At 40.3% G+C, this 18,374-nt stretch overlaps 1 protein-coding gene across 1 annotated transcript in view; it reads left to right on the forward strand.

Moving 5' to 3' along the window:
* Positions 1–18,374, forward strand: part of ephb3a (eph receptor B3a) — a 64,098-nt gene that overhangs the window by 10,420 nt on the left and 35,304 nt on the right. Inside the window, exons 2-9 of the mRNA XM_041993015.1 lie at positions 1,056–1,120; positions 3,937–4,609; positions 6,666–6,821; positions 12,961–13,296; positions 13,971–14,095; positions 16,462–16,618; positions 16,796–16,904; positions 17,174–17,226. Of these exons, the coding sequence (XP_041848949.1) occupies positions 1,056–1,120; positions 3,937–4,609; positions 6,666–6,821; positions 12,961–13,296; positions 13,971–14,095; positions 16,462–16,618; positions 16,796–16,904; positions 17,174–17,226 (1,674 nt within the window). The remainder of the gene's footprint in view (positions 1–1,055; positions 1,121–3,936; positions 4,610–6,665; positions 6,822–12,960; positions 13,297–13,970; positions 14,096–16,461; positions 16,619–16,795; positions 16,905–17,173; positions 17,227–18,374) is intronic.

The following is an 18,374-nucleotide window of genomic DNA, read 5'->3' on the forward strand; positions in this document are numbered from 1 at the left end:
TCCAGTCATTTGGAAATACATCCTGCTGGATGCAGAGATCTCTGTCCATTATCTCCCATCCAAATGAAGACAAACCACAGTCATTTCTCTAATGAACCCACAGTGCACATTGTAAATGCTGTTTACGTCTGCTGCTCAGCTGTTAAAGAATGATGAGCGATCTATTAACTCAAACAACTCTTATTACTGGAAACAGAGACGTGAGACCACGCCGTGCTGTAAGTACAGTCTTCAGTCTGCTGCGAGAACAAAGCCAAACAAAGAGCACTGCTGTTGTTCTGCACAGGATCGTTGTTTGTTTTGGCCTCTTGCAACCTCCTCCTGCAACGTTATCAACAACTTGTGAGCAAATGGTGCACAGCAGGCGTCGTGTCACTGAGTCTCCACCAAGAAAGTGTAATTGTTTTGGTGATTACGTGCAAACAGAAACAGAACAGTAGGAGCCAGCATGGCTGAAGCTGTAAGCTGAGAACCTGGAGAGGGGGCGAGTCTCTCTGAGGCGTGATGGACTCATCAGACCAGCACCCAGGTGACACCTGATTGTCCATCCCGGCTCCCGAACTTCTTGCATAGTCGTAAACCATCAGGAGAAGAAAACATCTGTTAACTCAGGCCTGACTAATGTCAACTTAGAGACACCATTTTCTCTTCTTCTTTTTATGCATCTCTGCTGATAGTAAGTTCCTTGTGCTGATGCAACCTCTCTGAACCAGTCAGAGTTAATGGAATATCTCCCTCTGAAGGCATCTAGGGGGATGCTTTGTTCTTATTTCCACAAATGAATATTGAAAGGAGTGCATTTGTGCAGCACACACACACACACACAAATACACACAGTGCCTTAATTAGGCTGCATCACAAATAACGCTGTGATTGTCAGTGCTTTCAAAAACTGAGTGCATGTGGGTGGAGGTTATGAAATAGAGGGAGAATACCTGCCTTCCTTTGTTGAGCTGAGGGAATCATGTGTGTGGTCCTTAATGCTCTGCAGTAATCTTCATCCTCACACCATTTAACTCCACTTTGTGTACCTTCCTCCTCCTCTCAATTTACAGAAACCCTCATGGACAGTCGGTGGGCTACCACAGAGCTGGCATGGAGCACATTTCCAGAAAGTGGGGTGAGTTAGTGTGCATGTGTGTTCAGTTTTTTTTTTTCTCTCTAGCAGCATTTGTTCCATTTGCTTGTTAATAGATCTCAATCCGGCTCAAACAGCACACCTCCTGCTGTTTTATATCTTTGTTTTCACAGTGAATGTTTGCTTTTTTGGATACTTTAAAGCAGAAACGCACAGTGTAACATTATATGGAAGAAATTTAAAGAATCATGAGTGTGGACCAGGTAGAAGTCCTGAGAAAGGGACATATAATCTGTAATTTAAACAACAAGGAAAATCCTTGCAGTTTGTAAAGACAGTCAGGTGGGTTTTAACTTTTGTCCCTCCCCAGGAAAGAGAAGCTGGTAACTGAAGGCATGTGTCTTTAGTAATCTTGGCCCAGGAGTGCATTACAGGCAGAAATTAAGGTTTTCAGTTGATACCCCCTGTAGGAACTGTGAGAAAATAAAACAACATGAATTTGACCTCAGGGCTAACAGCCTGACAGACCTCCCCCACGCCAGGCCAGTGTAATTTGTCTTCGCTACGTGAGCGCAAAGCCAGTCAATGGAAATGGTGGGTTACCATGGAAACGATCTCCGGCAGCTCCCTGGTTTTTTCTTTTTCCTTCCCTACAAGGGCTCCGGCTCTGAATGTCCTGGCATCCATGAAGTCATATGTCAGGAGTGGCGAAGCAGCCCCTCTCCTCACGCTTGACAAGCCCAATACGTTCGGGGGGCCGGCAATTATCATATTTGTCAGGTAGTGCATCAACGTGTTGCTGGTGATTTACGGCGTCTAATGCTGACTCCTGGGCTCATCGTTTGGGGATAAATTACCCAGGAGCTGAGAGACGTGAGATGAGTTATGCATTATTTTCCTCCAGTTGAAATAATCAATTTCAGGGACAGTCATTTGTTATGGAAACGAAGCATTTAGTCCAACCGGGAATTAGTGGGGAAAAAAAGAAGATTGACTTTTCACAAGGTTATTTCCTAATGGACTAAATTTATTGACCAATGACTACATTTATCATGGCTTCCGACTTTAGAGCTTTGCATCCTCCTCGGTTTTTATTTAACCCCAATTCCAAAAGAGTTTGGAGGCAGTGTAAAATGTAAATAAAAAGAATACAATGATTTGTAAATCTCATCACCTCATATTTTATTCCCAATACAAGATAACAACATATCACATGTTAAAATGGAGACATTTTACCATTTCATGGAAAATATTAGCTCATTTTGAATCTGATGGCAGCAACACATCTGTAAAAAGTTGGAACAGGAGCAACAAAAGGCTGGAAAAGTAACTGGAATAATTAAAAAACAACTGATATAACGTTACTGGCAACAGGTCAATAACACGACTGGGTATAAAATGCATTTTTCAGAGAGACAGATTCTCTCGGGTTTAAAGATAGGCAAAAATTGTGGAACAATTTCAGAAAAATAGTCTCTTAAAGTAAAAATGAACACCATCTATGGTGTATAATATCATCAAAAGATTGAGAGAATCAGGAGGAATCTCTGTGCGTATTGGACAACGCCAAGGTCAAAACTGGATGCTAGTGATCTTGAGGCCCTCAGGCAGCACTACATTAAAATCAGACATGATTTTCTACTGGAAATCACTGCATGGGCTCAGAAAGACTTCCAGAAATCACTGTCTGTAAACACAGTTCACCCTGAAAACCACAAATGCAGGTCAAAAAAGAAGCCATATGTGAACAGGATCCAGAAACACCACCGTCTTCTCTGGACCAAAGCTCATTAAAATGTTCTGAAGCAAAGTGGAAAACTGTTCTGTGGTCAGATGGATGAAAATGTGAAATTCTTTCTGCAAAGCATGGACGGCGTGTCCTGCAGACTAAGGAGGAGAGGGAGCATCCAGCTTGTTATCAGTGGACAGGTGAAAAGCTGCATCTCTGATGGTATGGGGCTGCATTAATGCCTATGGCGTGGGCAGACCTTTCACGAGTACAAAACATTTAGAGAATCATTATGATCATTGCTTTCTGTTTTTAATTTACATTTTACACAGCTTCTCCAATCCTTTTGAGCTGGGGTCAAAAAAATCTGAAGTCATGTTCATCTTAGTTCTAAAACAATAATTTCCAGAGTGACATGCAAGCTGAAGAAGCTTCCTGTCTGGCAGGTTTATGAACCAATATATGTAAATACCTGAATGTTTGGGCATGGGAGAATAAATATATATAGTACATACAGTCTAAATCACCTGAAGTACTCTGACACGCTGGCATAGTCCCATTACACTGACAGTTCTGTGTTTGGATGGCTATGCATAATGGAACTATTGGGAAAGTTTCCATTTAAAAGGTGCAATTTGTTTTAGAGAAGCAAATCTCCTCTTGAGGCTGTTTTGATTGCTATGCAGCAGATATAGATGTGCAACGATGCTCTCTAAAGGTGGGTCTAGCTACTTTGATAAAGCTCCATAACCGACACATTTGGTGTGATCACAGCAAGAAAACATTCCTTTTTGCAGACTTTCAGCTTGCGGACTGAGTCGTAATGCATGAAATTTCTCTTAATGGGAAACTGTTATCTATTAAAAGGCCATACTCATTGGAATTTTCTGAATGATTTGTGGAATTAGAAGTGTTTTAACTGTAAATTATTGCTCACAGACCACAAGTAAATGTGTAAGAGTGCATGTGTTGTATTTTGAAATTTGCTCATAGCATGCTCTGTTTTAAACTGTTTGCACTGGTTAATATCCACATGTTAGAAATTTTGTATCTGCATTGTCTTCATTTGTCGTCTGTTACATGTGATGCTTACAGCTTGTTTCCTACAAATCTCTGCTTGTTTCCACAGTGGGAGGAGGTCAGTGGCTATGATGACTCTATGAGCCCAATCAGAACCTACCAGGTGTGTAACGTCCGGCAACCCAACCAGAATAACTGGCTGAGGACGGACTTCATCCCCCGCAGGGGTGTGCTTCGCGTCTACGTGGAGCTCAAGTTCTCTGTCCGTGATTGTGCGAGCATCCCCAACATCCCTGGCTCCTGCAAGGAGACCTTTAACCTGTTTTACTACGAGTCCGAGGGGGACACAGCTACAGACACCAGCCCTCTGTGGAGGGAGAACCCCTATGTGAAGGTGGATACTATTGCTCCGGACGAGAGTTTTTCTCTGCTGGAGGCAGGCAGGATCAACACCAAAGTACGCAGCTTTGGCCCCCTCTCCAAGTCGGGCTTCTACTTGGCCTTCCAGGACCTGGGAGCCTGCATGTCTCTCATCTCGGTCAGGGTTTTCTTCAAGAAGTGCTCCACCACCATTGCCAACTTCGCTGTCTTCCCTGAGACCGCCACTGGGGCGGAGGCCACCTCCTTGGTGATCGCTCCAGGGGCCTGCGTGACCAACGCCATGGAGGTATCTGTCCCTCTGAAACTGTACTGCAATGGGGATGGCGAGTGGATGGTACCCGTGGGCTCGTGCACCTGCATCGCTGGCTATGAACCCTCTGCGGACAGCACACAGTGCCAGGGTATGTGTACTTAACAGATGTTTTGACTTTTATTCAACCAAAGCTCCTTTATATGCTCAGTGCAAGTCACCTCAGCCTGTGGCCTCTTCTCTGCATTTATTGTGTGGCTTCTGAAAAGGGGGGGTGGGGGTGAAGGAGGGTGGAGGAGAGTATGAATTAATGAGGTGTTGCAGAGAGGAGCAGCATACAAATACTGTGCGAGCAGGACAGGAGGGAGAGGAAGATAGCGGGAAGGCACAAAACAGAGAGCCAATAGATGTACGGGAGGAAAATGCAGATAAAAAAATGGAGAGATGAAGCCCAGAAAAGAGCGAGATATTAACAGAGAAAGAGAGATTGCTCCAGTTAGAAGGCGTGAATTGCCAGAAACAGCTGCTAAAAGGAGATGGATGAAAATGGAGGGAGGCTGCTGGAAGTCAAAGACAGACAAGCGAAGCCTTCCTTTCACCTGGATGTGAGAAATAGTGTCGAACATCCGCTGGAGAGCTCATTCGTTGCCATTTGGCTGCTCAAGGTTAAAAGCTTGCCGCCAAAGCCTGATAAAAAGCTCTCCAGGGCCTCAGCCAGAGCTTGTGATGAGGAAGTGTAATTTCCTCCGCGGCCTCCCGTTAGTTAATCTACAGGCGGCCACACTCATTAACACCATTCAGACCAACGTGAGCCAACACTGCCACACTAACATTAATCACTCAGACATTTCATTTCTTACCTCAGTCTGGCCGCTCGCTCGCAGCCAAACACTGCATGATGACAGAGAGAGAGAGAGAGAGAGAGAGAGAGAGAGAGAGAGAGAGAGAGGGAGTGAGAGAAAGGAAGAGGAGGAGAGAGACAATGGATGGAGAAATAGAGGATAAAAAAAAGGACAGGAAAATCACTGTGCCCTCTAAGGAGGTTAATGGATTAAAACAAGACAGAGGGGTGATTCAGCAGCCTCTTGTGAAGAAGTGAGGAAAACAAACAAAGGAAAATGATGATGCTGTGTTTGAGTGGGAAAAAAATACATCAGAAAGTGTCAAGCCCGAAGGTGATGAGTAGGAAGGTATTATGATTGGAAAAAAAACCCTGCATTTTCATCTCTGCAGCAGCATTAGCCGTACCGATTCTTCTACCTCACCCTTGTTAGGAATTTGGGTGGAGCTGGAGTTCACACTAAAAGACCACTTAGCCTAACAACTTAATCATGCTCTCCCATCTCCCTCAGGCTGTGCTTTACGAGCCGTCATGCTGACAGGACAGATGTTTGCTAGGGACCCCACTTTTACACCACCAGTTAGGAATGTGGCAAACAGTAAAAAGACGTGGTTCTGGAGGCAGATATATCCAGACCTTTTTGCTTCTAATCCCCTTTATCTGCATCCTTCTTTGGTCTGGGATTATGCCGATTTATCCTTAAGACTTGATAGCAGCCAACCTTCAGCCTGGCACTTAGGAATTCAAATGAATCTCACGGACACATTTGCCGAGAATGTATACTTTTCTCATAACTCTGCTCAGCTAATTCACGTCTACTGTGATGTCCCTTCATTTGGGTTGATTTATTGGCTTATTATGGAGCTATTCTGCATGCATGTGGATGCCTTGTTTGTATTCAGCAGTCTGGTTTAGAAAACTGAAGACTGAACAGACACTGATTGATGGGTTTAGGGTGTATCCCTTTTCTCAGAAGCATTCTCCATCCTTGTTTGTTTGACAACAGCAATCTCCCGTCAGCGGTCGGTCTTCATCTTTATCCTCCTTTTCCTCCCCTTCAACATGAAACTTTGCTGTCATCGCGGCTCGCTGTTTAGGGAGATTAATGTCACCTCAGCAGAGAGGCTGAAATTGAAAGAGCAGATGCAAATGTATAGATAAGCCCTTACGCTCAAGTGCTCACTGTTTCGCTCGCATATATGAACATTTTTTCCATAAATATTGAGTTTCGCAGGTACTTCACAGAGTCAGTTTTTCGCTCTGTGGCAGATGTGACAGCTGCTGGTCTTTTAGATAAGAATTGTTTTTCCTCCTTTTTCTTTTTTTTCTCTTATTGTCTCTTTTGTTTTCTCTCCCACTCATCCAGCTTGCATCCCTGGGACCTTCAAATCCAAATTCGGAGAGGGATCATGTGCTCCCTGTCTGCCCAACAGTCGCACCAGTGCACGAGGAGCCAATATTTGTCCCTGCCAGAATGGTTTCTACCGTGCTGACAGTGACCCTCCAGACTCCCCCTGCACCAGTAAGTCATCCTCCTATTCCTATTTTTCAAACTTTGTTGCATCTTAAATGATAGAAAGGGGTTTAATAACATAAAAATGGTTTTATTCCTGTCTTAATAGCTATCACTTCACAAGTTTTCCCACTTCTGGTCAAATTTGGGAGTTTTATTGACAATATTGTTGCTTCATGGGAACCGTATACGTGTGGTGCTAAAAATAATATGTAATATCAGCGGGTGAATGTAAGTGTTTTGAGGACTGTTTTCTGTGTTGTGATTCAGATTACTGAGTGATACATCGAGTGCTGTGGTTGCGAGAAGTTTGTTTGCAGTCACAGCAGTTGGACATATGGGAGGGAAACAGCTAACGCTAGCTAGCCTTACTCAATGCTGCTGCTGGAGATGACTCAGCAGGTGTCAAACATACATTATAGAGCATATGCTAATTTTGTTTGAGGTGTCTACTGAAAAAGGTTCATATGCCTTGCCTTGCTTTACTTCCTTTTACTGTATATTGTTGCAATTGTTGGTATTTACGTGATGTTATGTTTGGCTGTGTACTATGAAGCGGAGGTCAAGCTAGCTCATTGTAGACCACAGCTTGTGTGATTAGGGGATTTCAGCTGTATTATATATTTTTATATATTTCAGGACCCTCATTTATCACAATAGCTACGACATAGGAACACAAATTAACAAGAGTAATCTTGCTGACACTGTATTCTGTGAGAGAATGTCAACCTTGCTTTGGCTTTTAACCCTAACTCCCCTTGTGGCACCGCCTAATGACGGCTAATTTAACCGTCTTGCATCCTGTCTCTTCTCTGAGCTCTCTCCAGCCAGTAAAAGTCAGTCTGACATTGACTCTTGTCTAATATCTTACTCTGTCCTTTTCTCTCCTTCTTTTCTTCTTTTCTTCCAATAAAGTCTTCTTACGCTTCTTTGCTGAATCAGCCGTGGTGCCCGTTCAAAATGTGCAGTGTGTTGATATCCAATTGCTGGTGTGTGATGAGGTGTCGTAAAGTAAAGCAAAACCAGAAAAAAAGTTGTGAAGTGCAGTTTTTAGCCTTGGTAATTACAGCTCCAGGATCTTACATTATAAATATCAGTGTGCTATCAAAATTAAGTCAGAAATGCAGAGTCTTCAGGTTGGAATCTTATGTAAAGTTGTTTTAGAAACATGAAGTGACTCATTTGAAAATGTGTATCCACTAACCCTACACTGGTCAGATATCATAGTCCTGCACTGAGCTTCATGACATTGACAGCCGCTGACATGATTGTATTCTGATTTTAGCCCTTTCTGTATGCTCTTAGCACTGTGCATGTCCTTATGTTGTCGGATGTTCCGTCTGTCCTTTTAATGATGCTGCTGCTCGTGCCTTTTAAGTTGCCCTTCGGGGATAAGTAAAGCGTTGATCTGAACTGAATATCTGTGATTGGCAAAAACCACAGAAAGTAATATTAAAAATAAGGACCCTAAAATTACTGTGGTGAAATTTCAGCCTGTGATGCTGCAGTGAAAACTCTGTACTGGTGTGTGTAGCAAATGTGTTCTTTATAGATGGAAAATTCATTACATTTTTGTCCTTTTATATCTGTTTCATTTGTTTAAATCATGAAACTGACCCAGTTTACATCAGGGTTACTCATGAAGTCATACAAAAAGGAGAGTGAGTTAATAATTTAATGACATGCCTTTAGGAAAACTGGTTTTCAAACATTTTAAGATCAAAAGGAGTTGAGTCATATCATGTCAAGAGTTTTGTTAATGGTTTGAACATCCCTTTACTTCAGATGGGTAGGATCTTTCTCTGTTAGCTTCTGCTATGCTGCAGCTAAATTAATGTTTTATTGATTGTTTTACTCGTCAAGATTGTAGTAAATTGAGTAAATTGTAGTAAATTTTAACATGAGCTAATGTTTTGGCTTCATTCACCAGGACTTCTTAGCAATCTTTCAATGTAGACTGGGCTCTTACAGAGAATCTAGGCCATGACGGAACATTCGGTTGTGGTTTGTTTACATCAAACACATGTGGCAATGATGCTATAAAAACACCAAAATGTGCACCTACAGGAGCAGACAGAATGCAGGGTCTTAATCATCCTTCCACACATAAAGAAGTTGTAGAGTTCAAAGTCTCTCCATGTTTTCATTTGCTTTGCTGCTTAGAAGCTCATCTGAAGTAGCAGATAGTTTGAGATGTCAGGGAACTGAACTGGAAGGTTGTTCTCTAATGAAAAGCTTAAACCTTTCTAGGATAATGTATAAGGATGTATAACATCACATATCTCAACTTTAAGGTCTCTAGTTCATGAACCCACATCAAAACAGTACACACATCAGACAACATTTCACATCTTTTCAAAACATCAGCCATGTTGGTTTGTCTGACCAGCACTTTGTATTCAGGAAGTCATGTCATTAAATCTCTGCTATTCCAGTTCAGTGTTTTTTCTGAAATGCTCCTTTTTGTTTGTTTTGTTTCTTTAGGACTTTGATTAGACTCTCTGATTGGTCAGCTGATCAGGAGGGCAAAGCAGCAGCTTTATGATTGCTTGAAGGAAACTTTCAGAGCTGTGAATAAAGAAATCCATACTCAGACTTGTAGATAATAAAATTAATTTCAGATAGGATAGTCATGTGTTTCAGTATGAATATTAGCATTGCCATAGTCCCGCCCCTTGTTGGCAGCTGAACACATGGGCCCTCATTTATCAAATAAAGTACGACGGAAATCCGTGCACACGACCATTTCTATGCCAAGCTCTGCATTAATTAACTTGAACGTGAGAGTGGGATACGATCAAATCTCGCGTCAGGTCTGAGATCGTGTCACAAACCATCATCTAAGCATAAACAGACACATATTTAGCACTCAGAAGGAACGCATTTGCAATAAAAAAAAAAGCATATGAAACGAATAAAATAAAATAGGTTGGAGTGCACACCGACGGACTCAAAAAATTATTTGGGAAAATAAATATCGTAAACAGCCTAAACCCACACATGACAATTATAATAGCTTAAATTTAAGAGGCCCATAAACCATTGTACACTACAATTTGAAATAATGATAAATACAAACAGATCTGTGTTTACAAACGAAGCATCAAATCACTCCACTAGCAAACCCTGCGAAAATGCTATAGGCTACCAGTTTTCTCTTTTGTAGGCTATAAAAAGTGGTTTCATATAACAATAAAACTTAAACACAATATTTAGCAGTTTGAAAAAGTTTTATTCATTGTTTTTTAAAGTTTATTATTTTCAAGTGCACAAAGCAAAAGAATTGTGACTTTCAGTTATCAGGCATGGGCTATTATCCACATTAAGATCTAATTAATCACAGGCATATCTACTTACTGAGAATTTTATTTATTTATTCATACCTCAGCCGGAGTCGGTTGAACATCGGCGAGGCTACCGTCTGCCCCTGTGATCCTCTTCCATGCAGCGTTTTTGACTCTGGTTTTCAGGCTGCCAAACAGCAGCTCTTTATTCTTCTCACAAGTGAGGGTTTGATCTCAACCTCCAGAAATTTTATTTATTTTTTCTGGCAGAATGTCTCCTCTCCATGGTTTGACCTCACTGGGCGAGGCCTCTGGACCACGAATAATTAAGGGCGTGACATGTAAATGACAGTGGATTTCAGCCACTGAATTTATTTAAGGCTCGATCATTCCTACGCTGGGATCGGTCAGATATGAACGTTTCATGACTCAGACGTGGATCCAGTCCTAAGATCCGTCCTCCGATCAGACGTCTTTTCATTTTCATGTTCATTTGATAAATGAGGGCCACAGACACCAGGCTCACAACATCACAACAAGACTAATTTAACAGAATAAACTTTATTGTCCCTGAAGGGAAATTTATTATGAACAACATTGTAGCTGTGCTACAATCACAGTACAACAGAAAACAACCACACAAAACAAACAGACAGGTGTCACCAGGCAGCCACATGGATGACTGCAGGTCAATAATCAGCATAAATAAATATATTATGTTCAACAATAAGTACTATAGAAGTCAACCAGGAAATACAAGTCAAGTAAACTTTTAACCGAAATAAAACCAATGAAATAACATTAAAACAATATACTAACTCCTAAAATCAAATCCCTAAAATTTGATGACAAATAACAAGGTTTTACTTGCATGTAGCAGTGATGGTGATGACGGAGCTTTAGTACCAGTTTTAGTAATAAATTAAAAGCAGGGCGGCTATTAATATTTTCATCAGTAAGTCTGCATTCAGACAAAACTATAGCAGCATTGTTTTTGTCTTTTTTTCCATCTGATATTGAGTGTCAAGTGTTGGTATTGAAATTTTATCAATGCAACAACCCCACTGCAGATATTATGTAATTGTGTGGCCTCCTAAAGCCACTACATACAGTGTTGTTAGTCAAAAAAGGTTTTTTCCTCCATAAATAATTACAGAATAACCCTTGATAGGTCCATATGGGGATATTTTAAATGGAAACTATGTATTTGCTGGTAACTGCTCTGCCTCCTCTGGTGCTGACCATCCTGCCTTTGCTTATTCTAGACAGAAGTCCCTTTGGTGGCGCTGATTTAGAGCGACATGTGCTGCTTTGACCGTGTAAAGTCAAGCCCCGGGGGCCTTTCGCCATGTTAAATGACACACACGGCTCGCAACTGTCTTTCCCAGATAATCGTCACAGGAACACTGTGGACTCTGACACTGACCAGCGCACTCAGACAGGCGGTCAGGGACACAAGCACCACCTTCGCCTAAACATGCAAACACACATAAACACCTAAGCCTGACAGCGCTGTCTCTGCGGTCTGTCAGCGCTCATGCCGGGCAGCCTAAGCTTTTGTGTTTGAGGCTGTGTGTTGCACAAGAGCGGCTCAGCCTCTCGATGAACGGCAGCTTGGACTCAGCGTGGGTCTTAGATGGGTGTCCAATTAGAGGAGCCTCCACTCTGAACTCCGTCTGCCTAATTAGAAAAGATAGAGCGAGTGAAACCCAGCTCAGGGCTGAGGAGCTGAACTTTGTGGACAGGCTTTTTTTATTTTAGTTTTAGTTTCAGCTGTCAAGAGATGATGGTCTGAGAGACTTCCCTTTTTCTTCAAGTTAGACTTACTGCTGCAAGAAACTGAGACATTTAGATGCTGTAGTAATTGAAAAATACCAGTCTTGACTTGGGCTGAAATGGAGCTAGGATAAGAACATGAGTTTTGTACCAGGTACAGGTTTAAATCAGATCTATCCCCCCTCAGATTAATTCTACCAGTCTCAAAATACATGTCAGAAAATACAAGTACATTTTACAAGTAAGGAAATGCAAAGGTATATTTAACAAGTTAGAAATACAAGTGAATTTTACAAGTCTACAAATAAAAGTCTAAAAATACATGTGTGTATTACAAGTACAAAGCATTTTACATTCCTGCTCAAAAGTCATTCCTTCTCTAAACCTTAACCAACCCTTAACCACCAGATTTACTTGCATTTTTTGACAAGTTAAATATGTTTTGACTTGTATTTTTAGACTCATAAAATTTACTTGTATTTTCTGATTCGTAAAACTGACTTGTACTTTCAGACATGAAGATTTCATTCATACTTGTAGATTTGATTTGAGCCTGTACTTGATGTTAAAAAACAGGACATACAAGTTTAAACATTTATGTCTCTATCCAAGTTTATACCTGTCCAACTCGCCATTTAAAATTTCGAATATACAAGTTCCAAAACATGTGTACAAGTTATAAAACTTATGTTCCTATCCTAGCTGCATAGACTGACTCATAAACAAGAATTTATGTCATGAATAGATTACCCAGCTTTACAGTAGCAACATCAGGGCTTAGCTTGTGCACAAGAAGTTGTATTCATTGTATCTGTAATGCTGTTTTCCTGCATGTTCCTCACTTCTTAGAGCTTATTTAAGCCATGTCAAGTAATTTAGCATGCTAAATAATGCATAAACAATATAGGATTACATATTACCCATCTCCTTCATCTTCTTAAAAAGATATTAAACTGTTTCTTTCCCCATCAGGGAAGATAATGCCAGCGCTGCAGAGGGAGCATGACTAAAGCCTCACTTGTGTGTTTTTTTACACTCTGCCTGCCCACCTTCTTCAAACACCTACATGCATGTCTGTGTTTTTCCAGCGATCCCCTCAGCGCCTCGCAATGTTATATCCAGCGTGAATGAGACCTCACTGTCCTTGGAGTGGGAGGAGCCCGAGGACACGGGTGGGCGGAGCGACCTCGTCTACAACGTGGTGTGTAAGAAGTGCCTGCGCGACCGCAGCCCGTGCACACGCTGCGATGATAACGTGGACATCGCCCCACGTAGGCTTGGGCTGAGGCAGAGGAAGGTGGTGGTGAGGAACCTCCAGGCTCACACCCGCTACAGCTTTGAGGTCCAGGCTGTCAATGGGGTCTCTGGGAAAAACCCCACCTCTCCCAGTTACTCCACAGTCAACATCACCACCAACCAGGCTGGTTAGTAGATATGCCAATGACATTGGATTTGTCCACAAGTTAATTCATAGAGCAGCACCGATCAATAGCTCTTTACATTACGTTGGAACATGCTAGTTAGTAGAGCCTACATTCAGTCAATGTCAACGAGTGCCTTAATGAGTTTTAAGGTTCTAACACAAAAAGTAAACGCTGCTGAAGAGCGACATTTCATTGAGAGCGACAGATGGACAAATGTTCAGCTAGAAATCTGCTTTTCTGAGAGTTACAGGAAAGGCAGATAAATTCTCCTTTATATCTCCACTGTCAGCACTCAGCCGACTAAGCAGCCTTCTTATCATACATCAATGACAATGTCACTGCTCAACATCACCACCTAATATATGCAACGTCATCATCAGCCAAACTGCTCAGCGCCATGCACAGACTGCAATTACTCTCCCAGTTAACCGGCACTTAATCCACCTTCCTGCAGTTTATGTACCCGGCACAGTGACTGTCAACCGAGTCACTTTCAAGCCTCATCAATCAATAAACCGCAGAGCAGTGAAGGTGAATCATTTGTGTTGTTCTTAAATCGTTCCAGCTGGGGGATTTTTAATAATAATTTTCTCACTGGGATTATTTGTGATTTTAAAAGAGAAGATCTTGCCAATTGATTATAATAAACTGCCCTTTCTGATGTTCATCTGCAGCACCGTCAGCTGTGCCCACGGTTCATCTGATGCGCTCCACCTCTGACACTCTCAGCCTGTCATGGCTGCCTCCTGAGAAACCTAATGGGGTCATCCTCGACTATGAGATTAAATACCAGGAGAGGGTAAGATTTAACTTTTGCATGTATGTCACGCTTGCAGAGAAATGGATGCAGATTTAACTCTTATGGATTTGGGTGGCTGTGGGTTTTAATCGTTGCACAATACTTGCTGTCAGACTCATTAGCTGATAGGATGTGCGTATTGCATCATTAGCACTGCTACAAGGGTCTGCAGAACTTTAACAATTTATTAGGCTTTACAAACAGAAGAACAGCAAATTTTACAAGTATTTCATTTTGACATTATATCTCTATAATTTAAACCTCTGTCTGAACGTCTGCAATACAAACATTAGAATTACTCCAGTCATAGCAGTTTGCATATATTTTGAATACATGCTAAATTGTGGCACAAGTCCAGCCAGGTTTGAGTTTTTCTGAATAACTCAAAGATTTAAATTGCATAGGCTTCACTTTTCCCAGGAAGAACTGAATAAATCACTAATCAAAATGTTTACCAAAGAGTAGATTTTTCTTCTTTAATAAGCCAGGCACGTATTAAAATTTCAACTGTAATGAACTGGACAGTGTTTTGCTTAGCATGTTAAATAGCCTTTAAGTTTGTTTCTTTGATTTAAACTGAAGGAAAATATAGTCCAATTGATATCTGATTAGCATTTCTAAAGATGGCTGTTTTTTTAAAATTTGTTACACATTGTCATTTTGTCATGAGAAGCTGCCTTAAACATTGATGTTATGAGTACTTCAGTGTGGATAAATTTTTAATGCATAGTGTAATAAGCTTGTTGTCATTTGACCAATTTCTGTTAGGAATTACCCAACATCACAAACTTTGGCCATCATAAGCTATGGTTAATATCAGGTCAAAAGCTAAAACTTTTGAGTGCAGATTAATCAAAAAGTGTGTATTTCATTAATTTCACTCATGGATAACACTTCAGCGTAAATTGTGCACAGAACATACCCGTTTCTCTAAGGTTAGCTCAGCAGTGCTAAACACAAACCACGTTTTGGTGACGTAACAATCACAGTATGCTAGCAGCTAATACAATTACCTGTACCAGTAGATTTAATATTGATAGATGTAATTAGCTGTAAACCTAAAGTTAGCTAAAAAGTAGAAGAAAGCTATTTTAGCCACAGTACCACGCTAATGCTTATGCTACATTATAGAGAATGTGAAGCTAAGTTATGCGTTGTTACATGACAAATTCGGAGCCATCTTGTAAGGAGTGCTTTTCCATTGCAGTCATTTAAAACATTTGTTGTCTGGTGAGATTTTGTTTGTACCAAATATAAAAACCACAGAACCGTTACCACCAGTAACAGTTCCCCTATGCAAGCAGTTAATAAAATGAACCGTAACATCAGAGAAAATACTAGAAGTAATTAGCTGCACAGCTAAAGTTAGCTAAAGAGCAAACTCGCTTATTAGCTATCTTAAGCTAATTTAGCTACAGCTGTGAAATGCTACATTATAGAGAATGTGATGGTAAAGTTATGTCTTGTTACATGCTGGAATGGAAAACATCTTGTTTTGAATGCCCTTCTATTATCTTAGTTTTAATACAACTGTTGCCCTGTGAGTGTTTGTTTTGGCTAAACTACCAAATTGAGCAGAAAAGGGAAAAGATAGAAAAAGAAAAAAGGGCCTTTCTGGGAATAATTACGCTAAATTAACTGCTAAATGCAAGATCTGCTAAATAACAAGCCAGTATTGAAAATGAAAATGCAATCTGTCCTGAAATCCAACCTCCATTTTCTGTCTAATTTATTAAAGTAAACTAATTAAAATACTTCCAAATGCATTTAGTGATGTCTTTGTTTTATGTAGTCATGTGTAGTGGGTTTTTTGAGTCAGTATATTGATAATGAAGAAGCGTTTAAATATTTAAATCCATTAAAAATGTGATATGTTGAAACTGATCCCACAGTTTAAGCATGTCTGTAAGTTTTGTATCTAGGACAAGAGGAAATATAATATTCCAGTGCATGACTTGAAATTCACATTCTCTCCAGCAGAGATGTCAGATTGCAGTCTTCAAGAGTCACTGTCCTGCAGGTTATAGATGTTCCCCTTATTCAACATAGCTGATTCAAACAAAATACATCTCCTTGTTAATGACCCATTAAGCAAGAAAATACCTAAATACTCCAAGATAGTAGAACGTGAGGACTGTAACATGACATCCCTGCTCTAAAGGAAACTACAGGTGTGTTAAGGCAGAGCAGAAACATGTTAACATGAATCATAAATATAACATTTAATTTTTAATGGATAACTGTGTTCTGTCCTTTTTTATTGTTCTGTATTCCTAACTGAGGACCACAGGAAGGGATCCTCTAACGTGAAAAACTGTAGACATAGCAGCACAGCTGCGTTTTAATAATCTTTTGCTTTATGTCAGGGCCAGGGGATGTCTCACACCGTAACATCTCAGCACAGCTCTGCCAAGGTGGAAGGGTTAAGGGCAGCCACGCCTTATGTGGTGCAGGTCAGAGCTCGTACTGTTGCAGGATATGGACGCTACAGCAACCCCATGGACTTCAGCACCAGCTTACACAGTATGGATAAATTCTCTCCTGCTTCTTGCAGACTTGATGATCTACTGCCATAGTTTTCTTAATGAAGGTTCAGGCTTAATAGTTTTTATGACCACCTTAATTGGTGGCCATTACACATGCAGCACAAGCTGCCCTTTAATCTTTCCTCTGTTATTGCCTCTGTGTGTTACCGCTCAGGTGACCCTCAGAAATCAGTGCAGGACCAGCTGCCTCTCATCATCGGCTCAGCGTCTGCAGGCCTGGTGGTCATTGTAGCCTTGGTGGTCATCTCTGTTGTATGCCTTAAGTAAGTGTTCATAGAAAACCTGAAATACATGTTTCACTTTGCTTAGACTTTGAACAAAGACTCTTACTGAATTTTGACATAGTTTTAAAGCCTGCGTACGCTATAGCTGCTTTAACTCAAAAGAAGACCTCTGCAACAGATAAATTGCGCTGCAGTTCCATGGCCTGTGTCGGATACTGATACTGGAGTCAGTTATTAGTCTGATTTGCTGTACTTGGGAAGAGCCAAGACTGTTTATGTGATTCTGTTCATGTGCTGCTTGTTTACAGGAAGCAGCGCAGCGGGTCGGAGCTGGAGTACACTGAGAAACTGCAGCAGTACAGTGAGTTTATGTGTTCAGCTCGAAAACTGTGTCCTCTGTGCTCTTACAGTCATGCTGCTACAGTTAACCAACTGATTTGTTCAATTATTCAATCACCTGTTTGAGTCGAGGAAACATTGCCTCCTTGGCAGAGAGGAAATGAGACCACACAGATCAGCTGAGATAAAGACTGTAAAGTAGATACATGTGGAAATAACAAATGTTCATTTTTGAGGTCTTAAAGGACATTTCAACAAGCACTACATTTTCATTCTTGTTTTTTTTCTGGTGTTCGTTATTAGTATCAAAAATGTGTGGCATCTAGAGGTAATCCACACATATTAAACATTATTATATCATTCAATGTTCAGTTACAATTAGAAAAAACATGCAAAATATGTTTTTTTTTTATTTTTATTCTTCTCTCTAATGAATGGCTGCTTGCAAATTTTGATTTAATAATTCCAACTTTGTGAATTAGCCTGGAGGCTACACCCATCACATGAGCTGGGAATCAGGCATTCCCAACATTTTTCATCCACCTCTAAATGTTAGATACAATAAAAAAATATGTATATTTGTTTTCTTTTTGAGTGGAAAATACAGTATCTCACATAAGTGAGTGCACCCCTCACATTTTTGCAAATATTTTAGTACATCTTTTCATGAGATAACTCTATATAAATTAAACTTTGACATACAGAACATCAGAGTTTAGTTTCCATAATTTGATATTCTGTACAATAAAGTTTAATTTATATAGTGTTATCTCATGAAAAAATATACTAAAATATTTGCAAAAATATGAGGGGTGTATTCACTTATTTGAGATACTGTACATAGCATAAACATCACATTGATTACATATTATTAGTCTAGAGGAGGGCTCTCCAACCAAAAAAATCCCCCCCAAAAAAACCAAATGTTACAAGACTTTTTGAAAAACGACAACTTATACTTTTTAATAAATACCTACTGTAGGATAAATGTTATCAATTTTTGTCATTATATTATTTTTATTACATTTTTATTTCTATTTTTAGATTTTAAAATAAAGAAAAACAAAGATGTAGATATTTGTTAAAAATAATGTTTAAAAAAAGTCCATAATTCCAAACTAGAGACAAGAAAAGTAGATAAAAATAGAACTGTTACCTTTAGTTTCATGT

This window comes from Melanotaenia boesemani, chromosome 8 (assembly GCF_017639745.1).
Source record: "Melanotaenia boesemani isolate fMelBoe1 chromosome 8, fMelBoe1.pri, whole genome shotgun sequence".
Classification (NCBI taxonomy): domain Eukaryota; kingdom Metazoa; phylum Chordata; class Actinopteri; order Atheriniformes; family Melanotaeniidae; genus Melanotaenia; species Melanotaenia boesemani.